A 19,137-nucleotide genomic window follows, 5' to 3' on the forward strand; every position below is an offset into this window, starting at 1 on the left:
AATTTCAGAGGTGACACGATGGCAAGGAGTAATGGTGAGACCGAAAGCATGCTGCCAGATTTCCATAAGTCTGCTCAGATAAAGCCTGCAGGCTGCTCATTTGATTCACAGTTTGAAAAAAATAAAAAATAAAATCACTGAGGGCATTACCCAAGGTTTCCCCCCCTCCAACAAGAAAACCTATTCATTCACAGACATACCATTCACAGTAACTGATAAAGCAAAGCACTAATAATTACCCAACAGAGAACTTGGGAATATTGATGGCTGTTTGAGGAATATTTTTTATTTGTTTCTTATGAGTGATTATGAAGACGTGCAGCTGCGACTGTGATGATGACTAATATCGCATTTTCAAGTAGTCTACACTCGTGAAGTGCCACAGCGCTGATTCAACACTCCTTAAAAGGAAAACACCGTCCTGAAACACAAAATATTTATATTGAAATATTGTGCCGTATTTTCATTATTCCTGTGTGAAGTTAGCGGTTGTTTGCTGCACTGATGTCACAGGGGTACAATCGCAAACATAAGGGATAATGGGTCAGGTCGTGCTGTTCACTCTGAGGAAAAAAAAAAAAAAAAAAAAAAAAGCAGCTTCTCCTCACACCATTTTCCAGTCAAATTTAAAGTCATATTAATGACAGATCCGATGTAGAAACACTGGAGACATTCAGTACGTTTACATGGACAACAATAATCCGATATTAACCCGATTAAGACGATACTCTGATTAAGAAACTAGCACGTAAACAGCGACTTTTTATTTCCTTAATCCGTTTAAAGTCGTACTCGAAGTAAACACAAATGGAATTAAGATGTGTGGAGTACTCCTGTTTTAGTCGCATTATCGACGTACACACCTTAATCACACTATTAACATTGTGTGGGAGTTTTCACCGCATTTTGCGATAGGACACGATCACACACGGCAGCGCTCAACCGTTTGACCACAAAAAAGAGAGCATGGCTGCATCCGAAACAGCGTACTTACCTGCTATATAGTATGCGAAATACATGTATCTTGGCTGCTATATAGACGGTAAGTACGCGGTTTGGGACGCAGCCCACGGCTTCAAGCAGTCGTCTATTTGCATGTATAGCATGACAAATAATTAACTGCACTTGAAGCGTTCGTAAAAATTAGACGAAGACGAACTGTATGTCGATAAGTGAATTTCTGGAGGGACGTTGGACGGCGTGGCGCCGTGACATAATGACGTGTCGTTAATCGCTCTATGTTCTATAACATGTAAAACAGGAACATGAAAGGAGTATCCTAAAAGCGACTCATGTAAACACCTTAATCAGAATACTGTCTTATTCAGAATAAGGTCAATAATTAGATTATTGCTGTCCATGTAAACGTAGTCATTGACGCAAACGCTGGACTCAGTCGTGTAGAACGCATGATACAGTTGCACTGGGTTATGGTGAAGACCCGGCTTGGCAAGTTAGCGATCTATGAGTCTTTGGACGCTGAACTGTTTGAGCAGAGTGTACAGATGAAAAGGTAAGGGAGCTGGACAGACTAAAGGACTAAAGCGCTGCTGCATCTTCCTGTCTTATTAGAGATGAAGCGAGAGTTAAATCCCATTTACCTCTTTAAGATCTCCTTTAAGATCTCTGCAATGTATGTGGGTAAAAAGCAGGACTCAGGTGTGTATACAGGTCACGTGTCCACCTGGCATTTGATAAGGACTGCATGTTATTAGGCACCGCAGATCCGTCCAGGCTGAAATCCACATTTTTATCCTTGCTTCAGCACTACAATATACAAAACTAAAATAATGAACCAGGAGTGGAAAGGGGCATGATTGTGCTTTCAGCCTGTACCACTAGGAAGAGACTTCAAACCGTGCTTCCTTTAATGCATCGGATTAAACGCGCACTGGCGCGTTCCTATCGAAATAGCAAAATAAAAACGCGCATCTGATACAGAAGGCTTTAACTGAAATTTCATTTGGTTAAATGGACTGCTTAAAGCCATGGGTCCAAGGACCACTGGAGGTCTGTGACGCAGGGTCAGAGTGTCTGGGATTTAACTTGTTACAGCAGAGAAAATCAGAACCCATTATCAAGGTTATAATATTTGTTGTCGAGTTCTTCTAGTAGTTATTAGCCTATTTAAAATCATCACTTGAATTATATAGGTTTAAGCCAAGCCTTAATAAATTATAAAGCAAGTAGGCTTTATGACAATTTCAATTTGTTGAGCGAATGTCAAATTACAATAAATAGCCATCATGAATATTAAATATTATTGGACACATTTACATCATGTGCTTAATTTTGAATAGGTTTTTTTTTTTTTTTTAGGGGTAAAAGAGGGCCCTGGTCTGTATGTAAAACCATTGAGAGCTCTTAGCTTAGAGAAGGCTTGTTGCCTTTGATCAAGTCCTACTTTCCTGGGTTGAACATCTATACAAGTTGGGAGTGCATTTTGTTTTTGCAGAGAGTGGTCCAGGGCCGTATGTGAATACTGGCAGCATTGTGAATTTCATTTTAAGTAACAGGACATTTCAGTTGGTGCATGGAGGCAGCGAAGTTACTGTTGCTGCTTCACAGCTCTAGGGTCTGTGGTTTGATCCTGAGCACAGGGTGTGCTGCCTGACTGGAGTTTTGCATGATTTCCTGATGTTTGTGGCTCCTCCAGGGACTCTGGTGTCCTCACAAAACATGTCAGTAGGTGGATTGGCTACTCTTGATTTCCATCTCGTCCAAGGTGTATTTCTGTCTTGTGCTACAAGTTCCCAGGATAGACTCCGGATTCACCACGATCCTGACCAGGACAAATCGGTTACTCATGATCTCAGTATTATAAGGTTCTATCTAGGGTAAGAATCAATGAGAAATAAGACCTTACGCTATTAATGTCAAATACTAAAGATGAAAAATTGATCTTAATTGGCTGTGCTAGAAGATTAGGGCAAACAGAGATAATGATGCCAGACATGCATGGGGTCAATAAATGAATGTTTTGTGAAGGCCATCTTAGTCTCAGGATTTACACCCTATGGAAGTCTGAATTAAAGAAAGCAATGCACATGTGCAAACAGAAGGAATTCTGGAGGTGGGGTTATTTTGGGTGTTTGCTCAAAGCTCAAAATGAGACTAATTGAATTGAATCATTTTTGTTCATTGGGTTGAAGGGTGGTAGCAATTCTGGTGTGGTGATAACTATTAATGTTCCTATTATATCAAATATGACAATAACATTGAATCAAACATCATCATCTGTTTATGCGTCCATAAACCTAAGATCAAATATAGCACAACTTTCTCAGGCCAAAGTTCTGCAAAAGGGTTGGAACAAATTATATCCATTTCTAAATCAATTTAACGTTATAAAACACTTCTTCAGGTTATCCTGCCCTGTCCATGCCCATGATCATCATTTATTGTATGCTTTGTTCTTTTCGTTCTCAATTATTGCTTTTATTTAGTCATCATTTTTTTGGCAAGTTGTGATTGTACACTATACAGTATGTCCAAAAGTAGATGGACACCTGAGCATCACAGTCATATGTGCTTTTTAAACATCCCATTGCAGATTATGTCTTCTGATGTTGTTATAATAACCTCCAGTCTAATGGGAAGGCTTTCCATTCGATTTTGGAGCGTGGTTGTGAGGATTTGCACGTTCAGCCACAAGAGCATTAGTGAGGTCAGGCACTGATGTCGAGTGAGGAGACCTGAGGTGCAGTCGTTCATCCCAAAAGTCTACAGTTGGGTTGAGGTCAGGGCTCTGTACCGGCCACTTGAGATCTTTCACTCCAACCTTGGCAAACCATGTCTTCATGGAGCTCGCTTTGTGCACAGGGGCTATTATCATCCTGGAAGAGGTTTGAGCTAACTTTGCGTAAACATACAGGTGTGATGGTCAGGCGTCTACATACAGTGTATATTTAATCCATTATGATCATACAGTAACCCTTGTTTACTATCTACTACTACTAAATATTTTATTGTCAAGCCTTTTCCTCTGCATCTAGTCTACAGACTGGACATTTTTTGCAGACGAATACTGGCACCATGTGCACCAAACAGCACAATATCGATGAAAATATACTTTACTCGGCTCTACTAGATCTTGCCGGCACTTCTCTACCTAATCATTCTTCATATTTTCCCGACCCACGTGGCTGTGATACATGAGCAATAAATCAAAAGCAAATAAACAGAAGTTTAAACGTCTACATTTTGGCCTGGGGCCTATTAAAGATTTTATCTTGCAACAAACAAAACACTATTGTCCCGAATATTTGGACTATAAATTAACTTTGGAAAATCGGCTTGAGCAGAATTAAAGGAAATACAGCCCCGCACGCAGCCACGACTTTGGATGTGGATTGCAGGTAAACTTGCTATCATTTTTTCATAACTGGTAAACTTGTGATACAGAGACAAAACACAATGTTTAAGATGCAATGACATGTAGGCATGCATAATACGTTCTGATCGCTCCAAAAAAAAAAAAAAAAAAAATCTGTGTCTGTATTCGTATTTAAACCTGAAGTAGGTGTGGCCTACACCCGAAAGGTTTCTTTTTTCTAAACTAAAATGTGCCGTATATCGCTTGCAATACCAAAGGAAACGCTTTATGTGAACAGTTATAGAATAAATCAATTGCACCCCCTAATTCATTCTTAAGATCCAAAGACCACCCAACATTTCTGCATGCCTTCTTTATCAAGTTCAAACTTCCAATTGCTCATAATAAGACACTGATTTGATGGCACTATATTAAAAAGGCTTTTACCTGCCTATCCACCAGAAAGCTTCTCACACACTGTCCAAAATCGTTCCGTAATATCCTGACATTTCACTGTTTACATCATAATCTTCTCGTCGGCCCTATATATTGAACTTATTGTTGCATAATTTGGGACAACCTGAAAAACTACAGCAGCTATTAGTTTCCTATGGTTGATTCGGTCCATTTTCCATGTTGATCCAGTGAATATTATCATGAAAAAAAAAACAATTAGCATACAGCAGCTGATATCATGCGTCAAGGGCAACGCTTCACTCGGCAGAGCTCATTTCTTTTGACGCTTTGATAAGAGGAAAAAAGGGTGTACAGATCCTTTTTTTTTTTTTTTTTTTTTTGCAGCAAGGTGAATCCAGAGATTTGCCACTCCTGATCTCAACTTGTACATGCAGGCGGTTGGGAAATATGCTATTAGAAAGTGTACAGAACATTCCTCGTTATCGTTTCAAAAGAATTTTTCACCGCGCCGAGAGCATTAGAGTTAACTGAGGACAATCCATGTCTTGTAGAGTACACGTTCAAAACAGATGGAACACTGTTTAATAACAACAAAGTTAGTATTCGCTATCCCAACATGGTTTCGTGGTTCCAATGGGGTTCAAAAGAATTTCGATTCTCTTATGATCTTTTTCATATTTAAAAACCACAACGATTTATTCTCACCTACACACAACCCTGCTTCTAAATGTGTACAAATTTTCCTCAGGATGAACACCTGACCCACTGGCCATGAGATCAAACATCTCTTCCATACCATGTTCTTAACGTTTTGACCTGCAGACTCTACCATCCTTCAGGAGCGACAGCTAAAGAAGTCCTGAATGACTCAGGTGGTGTCCAAATAGAAGAAGAGCACCCAGATAACCAAAAGGGAGACCCAGAGTGTAATCCAATCCTCTTGTCTGGCCTTTCTATCACACTCTAGCTCGGCGAGGTTGATTAAACGTTAGCCAGACTCTCATCACGTTTGACAGACCGGCAGCTATCTTAAGGCTTCTACTGTGAGCAGGGAAATTAATTGATTCATATCTTTTGGCACAGGCATCGCTGGACCTTTTCCTTATCTGAATCTCCGTGTCAGTTGAGGAGGCGAAAAAAAAAAAGGGGGGAAAAAAAGGTTGTCATTTCTTTCGATATTTTCAATAAAGGTCTGATGAGATACTTAATTTAAGGAGCTGAATATGAGCAGCCGCTCGTTTGCAAACGCTGACGGTATTAGCATTATTTCCCGGTGTCAGCACAATGTTCACAGGCCAACACGATCCCAGAGGAGAAGGACGCAGTGTAAAAACGTTACTGTAGAGATAATGGGAATTCCACTATGACATCTTATCTACAGCATGATGAATTACAACTTCGAGCTAAAAGTTTAATTACACAATTCAAACCATGTGCAGCCGAGGCTGCCAAATTTCAAATCAGAGAGTCGACCAACTTCCAAAACAGGGTGTCTACGCAACAAAGATAAAGTATAGAAAATACATTTTAAACAGAGTACTAAACTCGATATACTGTGTGTGTGTGTGTGTGTGTGTGTGTTGTTGTTTTTTTTTTTTTCCTCCCTAAACTTTAAATTAGCATATGCTCTCTCTGTTGAACAGATCACAGAGGACTAGCCATTCCCTCCAGCAGTCCAATGCATATTTTCAAGGGCAAATTTAAATAAGTGGCACTTTCTTTACTGCTATACAATCCAATTTCGCTGTAAGTCAGTGTTCATTTGAATCACTCCATGCATAAAATGTGGAGGATTATTTTCAGAAAGTACAAAAAAAAAAAAGTTTTGCCAAGCTCTTTTTTTTTTCCCCCTCTGTAGGTTTGCGGTACTGTTATTAACAAGAATGTAAGCATGCCTGTATAGTATGAGGTTATTTTAACACTGTCAAAGTGTAAATCAAAGGTTTCCTCCCATCTCCCAAAACAATGGTAAGGTGGATCGACTATAATGAGTCTTTATTGGTCACGTATACATTACAGCACAGTGAAATTGTTTTCTTCACATAGCCCAGCATGTTAGGAAGTTGGGGTCAGAGCGCAGGGTCAGCCATGATACAGCGCCCCTGGAGAAGACAGGGTTAAGGGCCTTGCTCAAGGGCTCAACAGTGGCAGCTTGGCAGTGCTGGGGCTTGAACCCCTGACCTAACCCAAAGCCTATGCTATTTTGCTTCTAGTTGTGAATGAGTGGAATGGACCGAGGCTCCATCCAGTGTATATTCCCACTCCTGATGCACCATGAATAATTACTGAAGATGACAGTGTATAAAAGTGTTAAAATTCTCAGCATAACAGCTCGTTTGTTTCATGTGTTTTGTTTTGGGTTTTCCACATGCTTTTGTTCACTATGCCACATGCATTTATTTCTGTTATAGTCATGTCTCCAGCACTGTGGTCTGTTACCCGATCGTGTTCTCCTGTTCCGTGTTAGTTCTAGTGCGTTGTAGCTGCAGCTTCTCGATGGAACTTTCTATTAGTTCTTTTTTGCTCTTCCATCGTTTTCTGTGTTTGTATGTTGATGTTTGTTTTCTGTTTGGTGGAATTTGTCTGCTGCTTGCCGATTATGGCGGCACTCCAGTCCCTAGCTTGAGCGGCGGATTTCCCCACTCCTTGATTGCCTGCGCGTGATGCGTGTCTGTGTGCCAGCTTGCCATGGACTGAGTGCAGCGTCTGATCGCTTTTGGCAGGCCTGTTGCTTTGGTAAATGGCAGGGAGTTTGGTACCATCGTTCTAAGTGATGTATCCGTGCTGGCTTTGTGTGGCGCTCGTGATCAGATATGCCGCTGAAATGAAATCACGGCAGCTTTTGAAAGACTTTGTCTCGCTCCCTTTGTCTGACTATTTTTGATTGAATTATTTTGTGGTTTAATTTATTTATTTTTTTCATTATTTAGTGTTTGTTTGTTTCTTGTAATTGTAAATCATCATCACGCTATAGTATCAAGTCTAATCCTTGCTTTCCGTTGTTCCCCTGCCTTGGCCCTCCTCATTCACCTTGAATGAAACCTGTCTGCCTGTGTTCTTACTTTCGCCGTTCTGAACTCTGATGATGATTGTTGCGCTCACCCCATAAAGTTCATACCGAGTTTATGCACCTGTGTCCCACACAGGAAACCCGGAAAGTTCACCCGAGATCACCATCCCGTTCCAACTGCTAAGCAGTCTCACCTGCACCTCATTAACCTTTCCTCCTCCACACACATTGCCATTTCTTCACAAATGACATTCGCCGAGCGCCGACTCACGGGTCCCCTGTACGCGATTCCGTCTATTAGCGTGTGGATTTATCAATCAGGCGTTACACACGGATCTTATACACTCGTGAGAGTTTGCCTTATTGCGTTCAGTACCAGCGCGTGATCTTTTTGATTTAGCGACAATGCACATTTAAGGAGATATGAAGTATATCAGGTTGAAACTTGTCTGGAAGGTTTATTTCTTTCTTTCTTTTTTCTTTTTTGTTAATTAACTGCAGCACTCTTGATCAAATCGGCAAACACTGTCATCTTGAACGTCTGGGTGTATCAAGGGAGGGAAAATTGCTCCGAGGTTCTATATTCATCTACCACACTGCTGAGCCACTCAGCACTCTGCAGGCAAATAGATTACAATTAGTCTGGTGTAATGGTCCATAAGCTCTGTTCTAAAGGCTGCTGGGAAACCTGCGGGACAATTGTGCATGACGTGATCTAAACAGCGCTGAATGGGAATTGAAGAAAGAGTGCGCCTCGCTTTAACAATCAGACGCGCACATTATGAACTTCGGCGGTGTTTTTTTTCTTTTGTTTTGTTTTTGTCCCCAGTTCCAGCGCATCAGCCTGCAACAAAGCCGACTTTCATCTAAATATTTATACCTTTAGCAAAAGCAAAATCATCTGAGGTGCAACGACATATACTTTAGTTCTCATATGCAATGTGTCACAAGCTCAGTGTGTGTTAATGTAGTATGAGGAGGTAAAAAAAAAAAAATTGCCTGCTGTTCCTCTGTCAGAATTGACAATGCATGCTGCTATTTTATTCAATTACAATTAAATGTATTTATTTTTTTTAAATAAAAAAAGACATCTAAATACCCTTGTACCTTCCTGCTGGTCAGCACTACTGAAAGCAAATGTAGCTAGTTTATTTTTCAATTAGTTTAAGAAATATTTTCCTAATGGATAGCCCACTAATGCTCAAGTCCAAAGCTATTAGAATGTGTTTGGCTCTAAGGGAATGAGGGGAAAAAATAAATAAATTAAAACTATACTCTGTTAAACAGTGTCCGTTCTGGTCACCAGAGGGAACGGCATTATAAAATCCCATTAACCTGATGGATTGGGTTGTAGCTGTGCAAGAGGCTCCTAATGCATAACAGAGAAAGGTCATGCAGTCACCGAAAATGTTATGCAGCACTGACTTCAATGGGCTTTGGTTAATGCGCATAAAAACAACCCAGCGGAAAAGAACCTTGCACCAGTTTCAGAACATCTCAATTGTCAGCGCAGGTAGGAGAACGTGCGCATTGTTTCCGAAGTGAAGGACGGCGCTGGACGGCGGATGCGTAGGGTGTAATTACATCACGACGCTTAGGTGTGTAATGAGATCATGCGGCAGCATCGAGCGCGATGCAGGAATAATACCTCATGCGGGAGACGGAGCTTTGTCTCGCAGCGTGCACAAAGCACACATTGTCTGAACATCTGCATTCCACAGCGGTGCCTCGACGATTGCCATATGGCCGCAAAAATGGGCCGAGCGCTATTCGGGCGCTTTGCTGGCACCCGACAATACGTGATGGCAAATGAGAGAGACGGCAGTTTTCAATACGCAAGGCCTTCCAGAGCCACTCGTAAGTTAACAGCAACGAGGTCGGCGCCAAAAGGAAGTTGAATTATGATGGCAGTAATCCATATTCCGAAGAAGATTATAGGGAGGAATAAAGCATGAAAATAGGCCTCTCTAGCAGAGAAGTGACAGGAATGTGCATCATTCATAAGGCCGAGATCTGATGAGTCATATGGTTGAGCACGCCGAGCTTGGTACGTGGAAATGCCTGCGAATTTTCAAAGAGAAGGCCATGGGTGAAGCTCCGGTGATATTTAAATTTTATTTTTAAAAAATGATGAGCTTTTGCCACTGAAGCGCAGTTGTAACAACGGATCTAAATCCAGCCTTAATATAGCTTCCCTCTATAAGAGCATGGTTGGGGGGGGGGAGCAAGACGAATGAGATGATAAGAACAATACAAGTGGGGATCTTATTAACTGCATTTCATGTCTTAACATTAAGGTGAATGAGAACAATGATAGAGATCATATCCGTGCCCTCATCTTTCTAGTGAAATTAGTTCACATAGCATAGGGGAGCGGAGCTGGAATTGAATACGATCCAGGTAAAACTGGGATGCCGCCGTTAATCCGACAACTAATTGGAAAAGCGCACTGATGCATTTGCATGGAGTATTAATCTGGTTTCACACAGACATACCTGTGAGAGAATTAGTGCACACTTTTAAAGCCTGATTTTCTTTTTAAAGTCCTTACGCATACAAATGCATCATTACACCATCTTTCATGTATAGTCTTGCTTTATAATGCAAAGCAAATTCAGTTTCTAAGGATGTTAAGCATGCCACTGGATGGATTTCTGCTTAATATTAAAGAAAAGGTAGCGCTGTAGCAGTGATATTAGATGGGCGGGCTAAAATGTAAAATCTAAATAATGTATCACCAGGGTTCATCAATGTGGGGCAAAACGTTACACAGTTAAAGGCAAATGGGTAGCTGCCTCTGTGATTTCAACCCAATACTACCTAGTTTTTCCTCTGGGGAAAAAAAACAATATATTATATATATATATACACACATACACACACACACACACACACACAGTCATGTGAAAAAATAAGTACACCACATGGATATTGTTGGCTTTGTTGACATGTTTGGACAAGCAAACATTTGATCATCTTTGAAACAATGCCTATTATTAAAGTTGATCTACTTCAACAGATCCACAAAAAATAGCTTTTTTATTTATTCAACAGAAATATCAATAGATGGGATTCTTCTGTGGAAAAACTAAGTACAGGTTTGGCCTCAGAAGCTAGTATTGCCCCCTTTAGCAGAAATAACTAAAGCCATTCCATAACCCCCAGAAATAACTAAAGCCATTCCATAACCCCCTGTTTTTTCTTTTGAGTCGTTCCTTGGTGGATTTGCCAGTTTGCTAAGGATCATTATCCTGTTGAAAGGTCCACTTTCGGTTCAGCTTCAACTTTCGGACAGATGGCCTCACGTTATCTTCAAGCACTCTTTGATATGATGCAGAATTCATAGTTGAATCGATGAATGCAAGCTGTCGAGTCCCTGGACACCATAACATTTCCACCATCGTGCTTTACAGCTGGTATGAGGTGCTTCTCCTGAAAAGCTGTCATTGGTCTGCTGTCACTGTGGCCAAACATCTTTATCTGTGCTACATCTGTCCAGAGCACATTATTCCAGAAGGCCTGGTCTTTGCCTATATGCTCATTGGCAAACTGTGGTCTTACAAAGGCCTTACAGTGGAATGATGTATTTCAAACAATTTGGAGATCTTTTTAAATCCCTTGTCAGAGTTCTAGGCATCAACAAACTTTTTTTTGAAGGCCTTACATTACAATTCTTTAGATCTTGGCATGATGACACCACACACCTCAACAGCAAGGGGAACATCAGACACTAGATATGAGAGGGGTATAAATAAGCACGGTTCCACCTGCACTCCCTAAGCAGGTTCTAATCACTGGTACCTGATCTTGAACACTTGATTCTAATTTTATGGATTTGAAGGTGTGATAAATGTAGAGGTGTACTTACTTTTTCCATGTGGCTGATCTGTTTTTTTTTTTTGTACTTATCCCCCCCCCCCCCACATTACTGTGTGTATACATGTATACATATACAAATACACACACTATATATATTATTTATATCTATCTATCTATCTATCTGTCTATATATACATACATATACATATACACACACACACACACAATGGTGTAAAAGTTGTGTATTCTTCTGACCTTCAAATTGAAAATAAAATAACAAATATTGCAGCATCAACCACTGTCTCTTACCTTCATATATTGCTTTAAATCCTTGAGCACTCACAGCAAAGTCTGTAGTGAACCACAGCGCCAATATTGACCCCGAACTTACTATTGGCGATGGCAACATGAAGCCAGACAACCTGAAAAAGAGGCACATACATCATTTCAGTGACATTTAATACAACATTAACCAAACCAGAAATATTATTTATTTATTTTACATTAAATATGAACCCACACTGCTCTGAAAACATGGGGGGGGGGGCACCCCAAGGTAGAAAAGCCAGTCCTGTCAGCATTGAGTGTCAGTTCTGGCTCTGACAGCCCCTCAACCTCAGCTACATCACACAGCTAATAATTATTCTCAAATAGAGATGTGCATGTGACTGTTTAAATGTTTGTTCAGATATTGTTTGCACCTACCCACAATACTTTCTAACAAGTTTAGCTTTTTATATTTTCATATATATATATATATATATATATATATATATATATATATATATTATTTTTAATTTTTTAAAGCTAGTAGCCTAATTTAAACTACTATGATCCTGATCAGTCAGTTACTAAGGATGAATGAATGAACGCTGTAAATGCATTGTATGTTAAGTAAGTAGGTCAAATTTATTTGTACAGCAACGTTCAAGAACAGATGTCACAGTATACGCTTCACAAATAAAATATTTAGAAAATAAACGTACAACATCAAAAAAAAAGATTTACAAGTTTAAAACCAAGTTTAAACAAATGGGTCTTTAGCTGCTTTTTAAAGGTGTCCACAGATCTTATATCCAAGAGGAAAGAGTTCCCAAGTTTATGAGCAACAACCACAAAATCCTCAAAATCTCCTTTTGCCTTGAGCGAGGAACAACCAGCAATCCCTGACCAGACGACCTCAGACTCCTAATATTATCGTATGGCCGCGATAGTTCTGTAATATAGGCAGGCTCCTATCCATGCAGAGCTCTAAACGTAATCACAAGAATCTGGATTCAATCTTTAATTGGAAGCCAGCGTAAAGAAATCGGGATTGGTGTTACACGAGACCTTCTAGATGATTTGGTCAGAAGCTTAGCAGCAGCATTTTGGACAACTTCTAAGTTCAATGATCTATTGCTAAAACGGAGACACTATTTTTTTAAGGAGCCTTGTAGGGACTAGAGATGGGAACGGGGCATCATTAATTAATGTGACCTTTGTTTGTCCTGCGAGCTTCAAATCTCAGCACATGAAAGTAAAAGCCTCCTACTCGTGTAACATTTTCGCTGCATCCTGTGGGATTCCCATTCCCAGTGCCCTTCTCTAGTCTCTCTAAATCTCCTTAAAGAAAAAAAATAAAAACAGTGCGTCTCCCATGTGTGTCTGTAGTTGTGTCTGTTTATAACACAGTATCTGTTCATTCTGAATAATACATTCCATCCCTAATGCGTATGCAATGTGTTCCTGTATTTTTCTCCCCAGTGGTGGAAAAAAAACAAACCCTCAATTCCACTGTAAATCCAGGACAACCTGGGTATGTATGCATGTGTGACTTGTTAGAGTCGGCATTTTCTGGTTGGATGCAGCATGCTAGGACATGCAAGTTTCACTTTCTGTCTACATGCTTATAGCATCGCGCAACAGGATGTGGTCTCATCTCTGACACTGCCCAGGTAAATTACAAGGACATAACAAGCAGGAGATCCACTACGGGTCCCCTGAAGTAACGACAGCCTCTATGGCTCTCGGGTGAAAGGTCAGACGTGTTCATTTGCTGAAAGCCCTGCTAGATACCGACCTCGTTCTTTAGGGAGCATGGTTAAGTGCTTCGCATCCTCTGACCTTCACTCTCCAGCCAAATGGAACAGAAAGACAGAACAAGCAAAGGCTTATACTCTCCAAAGAAATATTTAGCCGAGACGTACAGAAGGTTAGCGCCTGAATCTTATACCAATATCTGTTTTTATTTCCTCAGTTATATACGAGTAATGCAACATTGAACGAACGTATGGATAAATGATTGTTAGGAGAAGACACCTCAGACTACTCTTTTGGTTTTAGCATCACAATTATTTCAAATCTGAGCACCACCATTCTGTCCAGAGTCTTCCTTCGCCGAGTATCTCTGCTATGGATGATGCACAAACCATTTTTGGAGTTATTTATATATATGTCTTTTATATGTCATGATCGATCGTTGTTAGTCTGTTGTTTGTCCCGTCTGTTTCGAACGAATCCCATGATTGGTCAAATTTCAAATTCACACGCATTTTTTCTTCTTCGATTTGTATTAATACATAGGAATACAAAGCACAACCATCTATTTCATTCTCATCAAGCCTCGATCAAATGAAAAATCAAACGATTGCTATTTGAACGCATCCTACAAATTATAGTCTTATTCACCAGAGGAACGCATTTGTTAACCCAGCAAACCCAAAATGGAGTGCTGTGCCTCCCGTGTAAAGCTGAGTATTATGATACGATTTTTATTCCCTGGGCTTGTTGACGTACGATGCTGGACAGGAGGGCATGAATACATGAATTCCAATGGTTTTATCGAAAGGAAAGAGGCTCGGCTCGGCTCAAAACGTCTGCCTGGAGACAACGTGCAAGTAGTCGTACAGGTGAGACATGTTCTAGTAGTAGAATCAATCAATCAATCAATCAATCAATCAATCAAACAAACACAAAGTCCTTTTAAAATCACTTAAGGGAAATAATCATAGGCATTTATATTGTTACGCAGTCTCATAATCAGGACTGCATAAAAGGGCTGAGTGATTAGTCGCAGACGATTTTCGGATCGAATTCGTATCAAGTTCCGGCAGATCTGCATTCCTGAAGACTTTAGCTCCAACCATAATCGTGTCCACCGGACCATCTAATCATTGCCTTACCAAATTCTTGATCAGCTAAAACAGGTGTGTTAGATTTGTGTTGGGGATAAAATCAGCAGGAAGGTAAGTCTAATTTTAATGTTGGCACGAAGATATACCAAAGGTGTGGAATTATGTATAATAAATGCTGGGGAAATTATAGCAGTACTGTAAATACAATAAAAACACAAAGGAAAAGCAAAAGGAAAGAGTTAGGTTCAGATTGTGCACTTATTTGGGATGTTACTGAATATCGGTATAAACCGAGAAAAAATTAAATAAAATAAAACAAAACACGGGTACTCCGGTTTCCTCCCGCAGTCCAAAGACGTGCCTTGTAGGCTGATTTCCAAGTTGTTCATAGTGTATGCCCGAATGTGCGAGTGTGCTCTGTGATGGGCTGGCCCCAACCCGTTGGCCCCCATATCGTAAGATTTTCTTGATTTTTCTTCTGTCCCACATTCGAGAGCATCTATACGCTCACATGACAAATTAATCTGTTATGCTGTAGCATTTTGCTGGCACAGTTTCTGTCCACTTGTCCCCTTAGAGGGAAGAGTCACTGCAAATCAATACAAATTTATTCTGACTGATCATCTTTATCATATGATGAATCATTTCTATCCTTAGGGGATAGATCGTTTCTTTCCAGAACGACCCCACCAAAATCTACAAAGCACGAGGACTCACCGAAGCGGCAAATTTGAGCTTTAAACAAGAGCTTAATAAAGCGCATTGTGCACACAATACATTTTTTTTTCTTTTTTTGTAAAGTGTGCCAATTCAATGCTGACTGTAGTTTCAATATGTTTAAAAAGATACTAATTTAGATTGATTGTTCAGTTTGGCCCATTACGTTATGCGCAATTGTGTCTGAATACTGAAATATTTCAGGCACTTTTTGGCTCTGTTTTTTTTTTTTTTTTTTTTTTTTTTTGCCGGGTGGGGGGGTTGACACTACAGACATTTTGAGATAAGTGTATTTTATATCTCATCTGTTAGAAATATCGGCATGTGTTTTTTTTTTTTTTTCTTAGCTTGGTGTGGAGTGTCGCATCTCACATTGCAGATTTTACTCATACTGAACATCCGTCTCGTATTTGGATGGTATTTCGTTTCAGCAAAAACCGCAGCAGGCTGTTTCAAGTTTTCTTAAATGCTTAATTCTCGGAGCACAGCTATTATATTTACTTTTGTTCCTTTTCATCTCTGCATGAGATTATGGATTCTCATGTTAGCTCTTGTGCAACCGGGTTGTTGTGTATAGATGTGTTTGAATGAATCACAGCGGTGTCAGACAATTTGTACACTTGATAGCTGATAATGGCATTTTGAAGGGAAAAAAAAAAGTGATTGATGAAAAAGGTTTTTATTTTTTATTTTTTTAAATCAATAAAAAAAATACTCTATATAAAACCATGATGAAGAAAAGCCACATCATGACCCTTTCTGTACTTAGTACTTTTTTGTTCTTTTTTTTTTTTTTTATAAAGCAATAAAGTACATGGTCACTGCTCTTTTCTGAACTGTTATTCCCCCCCATAAAATAAATAAATAAATAAATAAAGCTGAAAAGAACTTTTTTCCCCCTCTCAATCACACGTAAGATCATGGCTACCTATGAACAATGTCATTTTAAAGTAGTTGAACAATTTCATTTCGCCAAGAGGTAAGCTCAGTCCCTTGTTCTAAAACCCTCCCAAAATAACTGGGTATTGAAGGCATCATGAAATGGCCACCAGGTGTAACATTTATCATTCTGTAAAAGGGTGAGCACACCACTGCTGACCACCAGTGGTGTAGACACAATATATTGGTATATCCATCACATGGCTCGGCAAGCCTAGCCTCTCTTTGACTTGTGGTACAAGTGCATCAATCATGAAGCCAGTAACTCTCTTGGCCTGCTACAGAATTGAATTCCTCACTGAACCCCTGTCTATGCCCCCTGAATAGTTTTACACAGTTTCCTACTCATGATGCCCAAAATGTGGCACGATTCCTATAAAGAAGCGCGAGCCAAGTATTGATCTGCGTTTGCTTTCCCCTTCCTCCAAGACATGTGCTCGGCTGCCAATTTATTGAGCGCATCACCATCATCTGGCCATACAGATGCACCTTGTAGGTAAGTACAGCTTCCTGAGATACTGTCTAATGAATTTAGTATGCTCTAGTGACCAAAATATAAACCAAAAAGGAACCTAATTTAAACCAGTACATCCATGACAATGCACTTACAAAAGGATGAACGAATAAACCTAACATTACAGTTGTTTCTCGGTCCTGCAAGCTTCATACCTGACCACATGTAAAACTTCCCACTGGAATATCCATCCATCTTCTATACTGCTTATCCTTCCTTCAGGGTCACGGGGATCCTGGAGCCTATCCCAGGGAGCATCGGGCACAAGGCGGGGTACACCCTGGACAGAGTGCCAGTCCATCGCAGGGCACAAAATCACACACACATTCACACACCCATTCATACACTTCAGAGACACAGACGGCCTACCATGCATATCTTCGGACTGGGGGAGGAAACCCGGAGGAAACCCCCGCAGCACAGGGAGAACATGGAAACTCCGCACACACAGGGCCACAGTGGAAATCGAACCCCCGACCCTGAAGGTGTGAGGCAAACGTGCTAACCACAAAGCCACCGTGCACCCCTCCCACTGGAATAACTTTGTTGTTATTCAAGTAAGCCAGACTTCCTAGGCACAAGGTGCTTTTACTCTCATGCTCACCAGTTCCTTTTGTTTTGTTTTTCCTTCTGTTCGGTAAGAAGAGATTCAAGCCGAACGTTCTCATTTCTATGGTCCGCAAATTCTCAAGGTTAAACTTCACTTTGATGAACTCCGTGCTACTGAATCAAATTCCCTTTTCATGTCTGTGCCCGTTCGGATTCAAGTGCCTAATTTGTGTTCGCTCCGACTCCTGTCTTTTTATAGCCTAAAAGATTGTAACCCAAGTGTTGCAGTGGAAACCGATTTGTCTGTTCCTTGTTTTGTTTTGTTTTTTCGAAAAAGGAAAACCGCTCATGGCTACAAACAGAAATAACTACGTGAGCAAAAGAGCAGTCCCACACACAGCACTAAGCTTTAGTCTCTCTACCTTTACACCTACACTGCAAACCAACGAGAATCTCTTACGCTAAACTTTAATTGTCGCTGGGGTGTGTACCTTTTGTGCCTTTAGTATGCATCCCTCACCATGTATCAAGGTGAGTTTAACAGGTACTATTTTTCTGAGGAAGTAGGCTTATCGAAGTCCAAGTCAGTAAGTGAACATAGTGGCCATGATGTACTAAGATTACTAATTACACCACAGGTAGGTGTGGCTGTGGCTCAGGTGGTAGAGCGGGTGGTCCACTAATCGTAGGGTTGGTGGTTTGATTCCCGGCCCATGTGACTCCACATGCTGAAGTGTCCTTGGGCAAGACACTGAACCCCAAGTTGCTCCCGATGGCAAGTTAGCGCCTTGCATGGCAGCTCTGCTACCATTGGTGTGTGTGTGTGTGAATGGGTGAATGAGAAACAGTGTAAAGTCCTTTGAATAAAAGCGCAGACCAATTACCATTTACGTTATTCCCACACAACGTGTAACAAAAACTTGGTGAAAGAACTATTCAGACAAACCACATGATTTAAATACTGCCCACTTTGTCTCAGAGATCTTGGCAACCCTAGTCCTAGCACACATCACTTAATATTACAAGAGAGTCACAATCGACTACACAAACAAATGGCGTAACAATTATTTACACCCCAATTTTCCATCATCATCATTGCGGTGGACCATTACCGACATTGCAACTCACACAGAACACATTTAGCACATTGCGTGATAAGCTAAACATCCATACACACGTATAGATTTGGCCTAGTGCTTAAAAAGCATGGCACCGAAGCATTGGTAAACTCATACCAGTGTAACACACACTACCATTAGCATTACCACTGTGCATAGATCGCTCCAAATCCCAAATATCATCTGGTAAACGATGACCCTATGGTGGTCTCTTTCACAGATCGACAGCAAAGCGGGAGACGCATTTAGACAAGTGCACACATTTATAGAGAGTTAAATATAGAGCTTTATGCATCGATATGGTCTCATGAATTCATAAGAATATGTGCAGCCAAATCATATAAAATGTTACGCAGATCAGGACGTGGGGTCTGGGTTTGCAATCTTTTAGATCGACAGCAGCCAGCGATATACAGTGCCTACCATTAATATTGGCACCCTTGGTAAATATGAGCAAAGAAGGCTGTGGAAAAATTGTCTATTGTTCAACCTTTTGATCACAAAAACACTCTGCTCTCATGGATATCAAACAACTGCAAACAAAACAGGTTTATCAACTGCAATATTTTTGTTAATTATAGGTGTGCAACAATTATTGGCACCATTTTAGTCAATACTTTGTG

The 19,137-nt window shown here is 40.4% G+C and overlaps 1 protein-coding gene across 1 annotated transcript in view; it reads right to left on the minus strand.

Moving 5' to 3' along the window:
* The window catches only part of LOC108262239 (CUB and Sushi multiple domains 1a), a 291,201-nt gene that overhangs the window by 236,088 nt on the left and 35,976 nt on the right, over nt 1-19,137 (minus strand). The window contains exon 2 of the mRNA XM_053679448.1: nt 11,871-11,983. Within this exon, the coding sequence (XP_053535423.1) occupies nt 11,871-11,983 (113 nt within the window). The remainder of the gene's footprint in view (nt 1-11,870; nt 11,984-19,137) is intronic.

This window comes from Ictalurus punctatus, chromosome 3, assembly GCF_001660625.3.
Source record: "Ictalurus punctatus breed USDA103 chromosome 3, Coco_2.0, whole genome shotgun sequence".
Classification (NCBI taxonomy): Eukaryota; Metazoa; Chordata; class Actinopteri; order Siluriformes; family Ictaluridae; genus Ictalurus; species Ictalurus punctatus.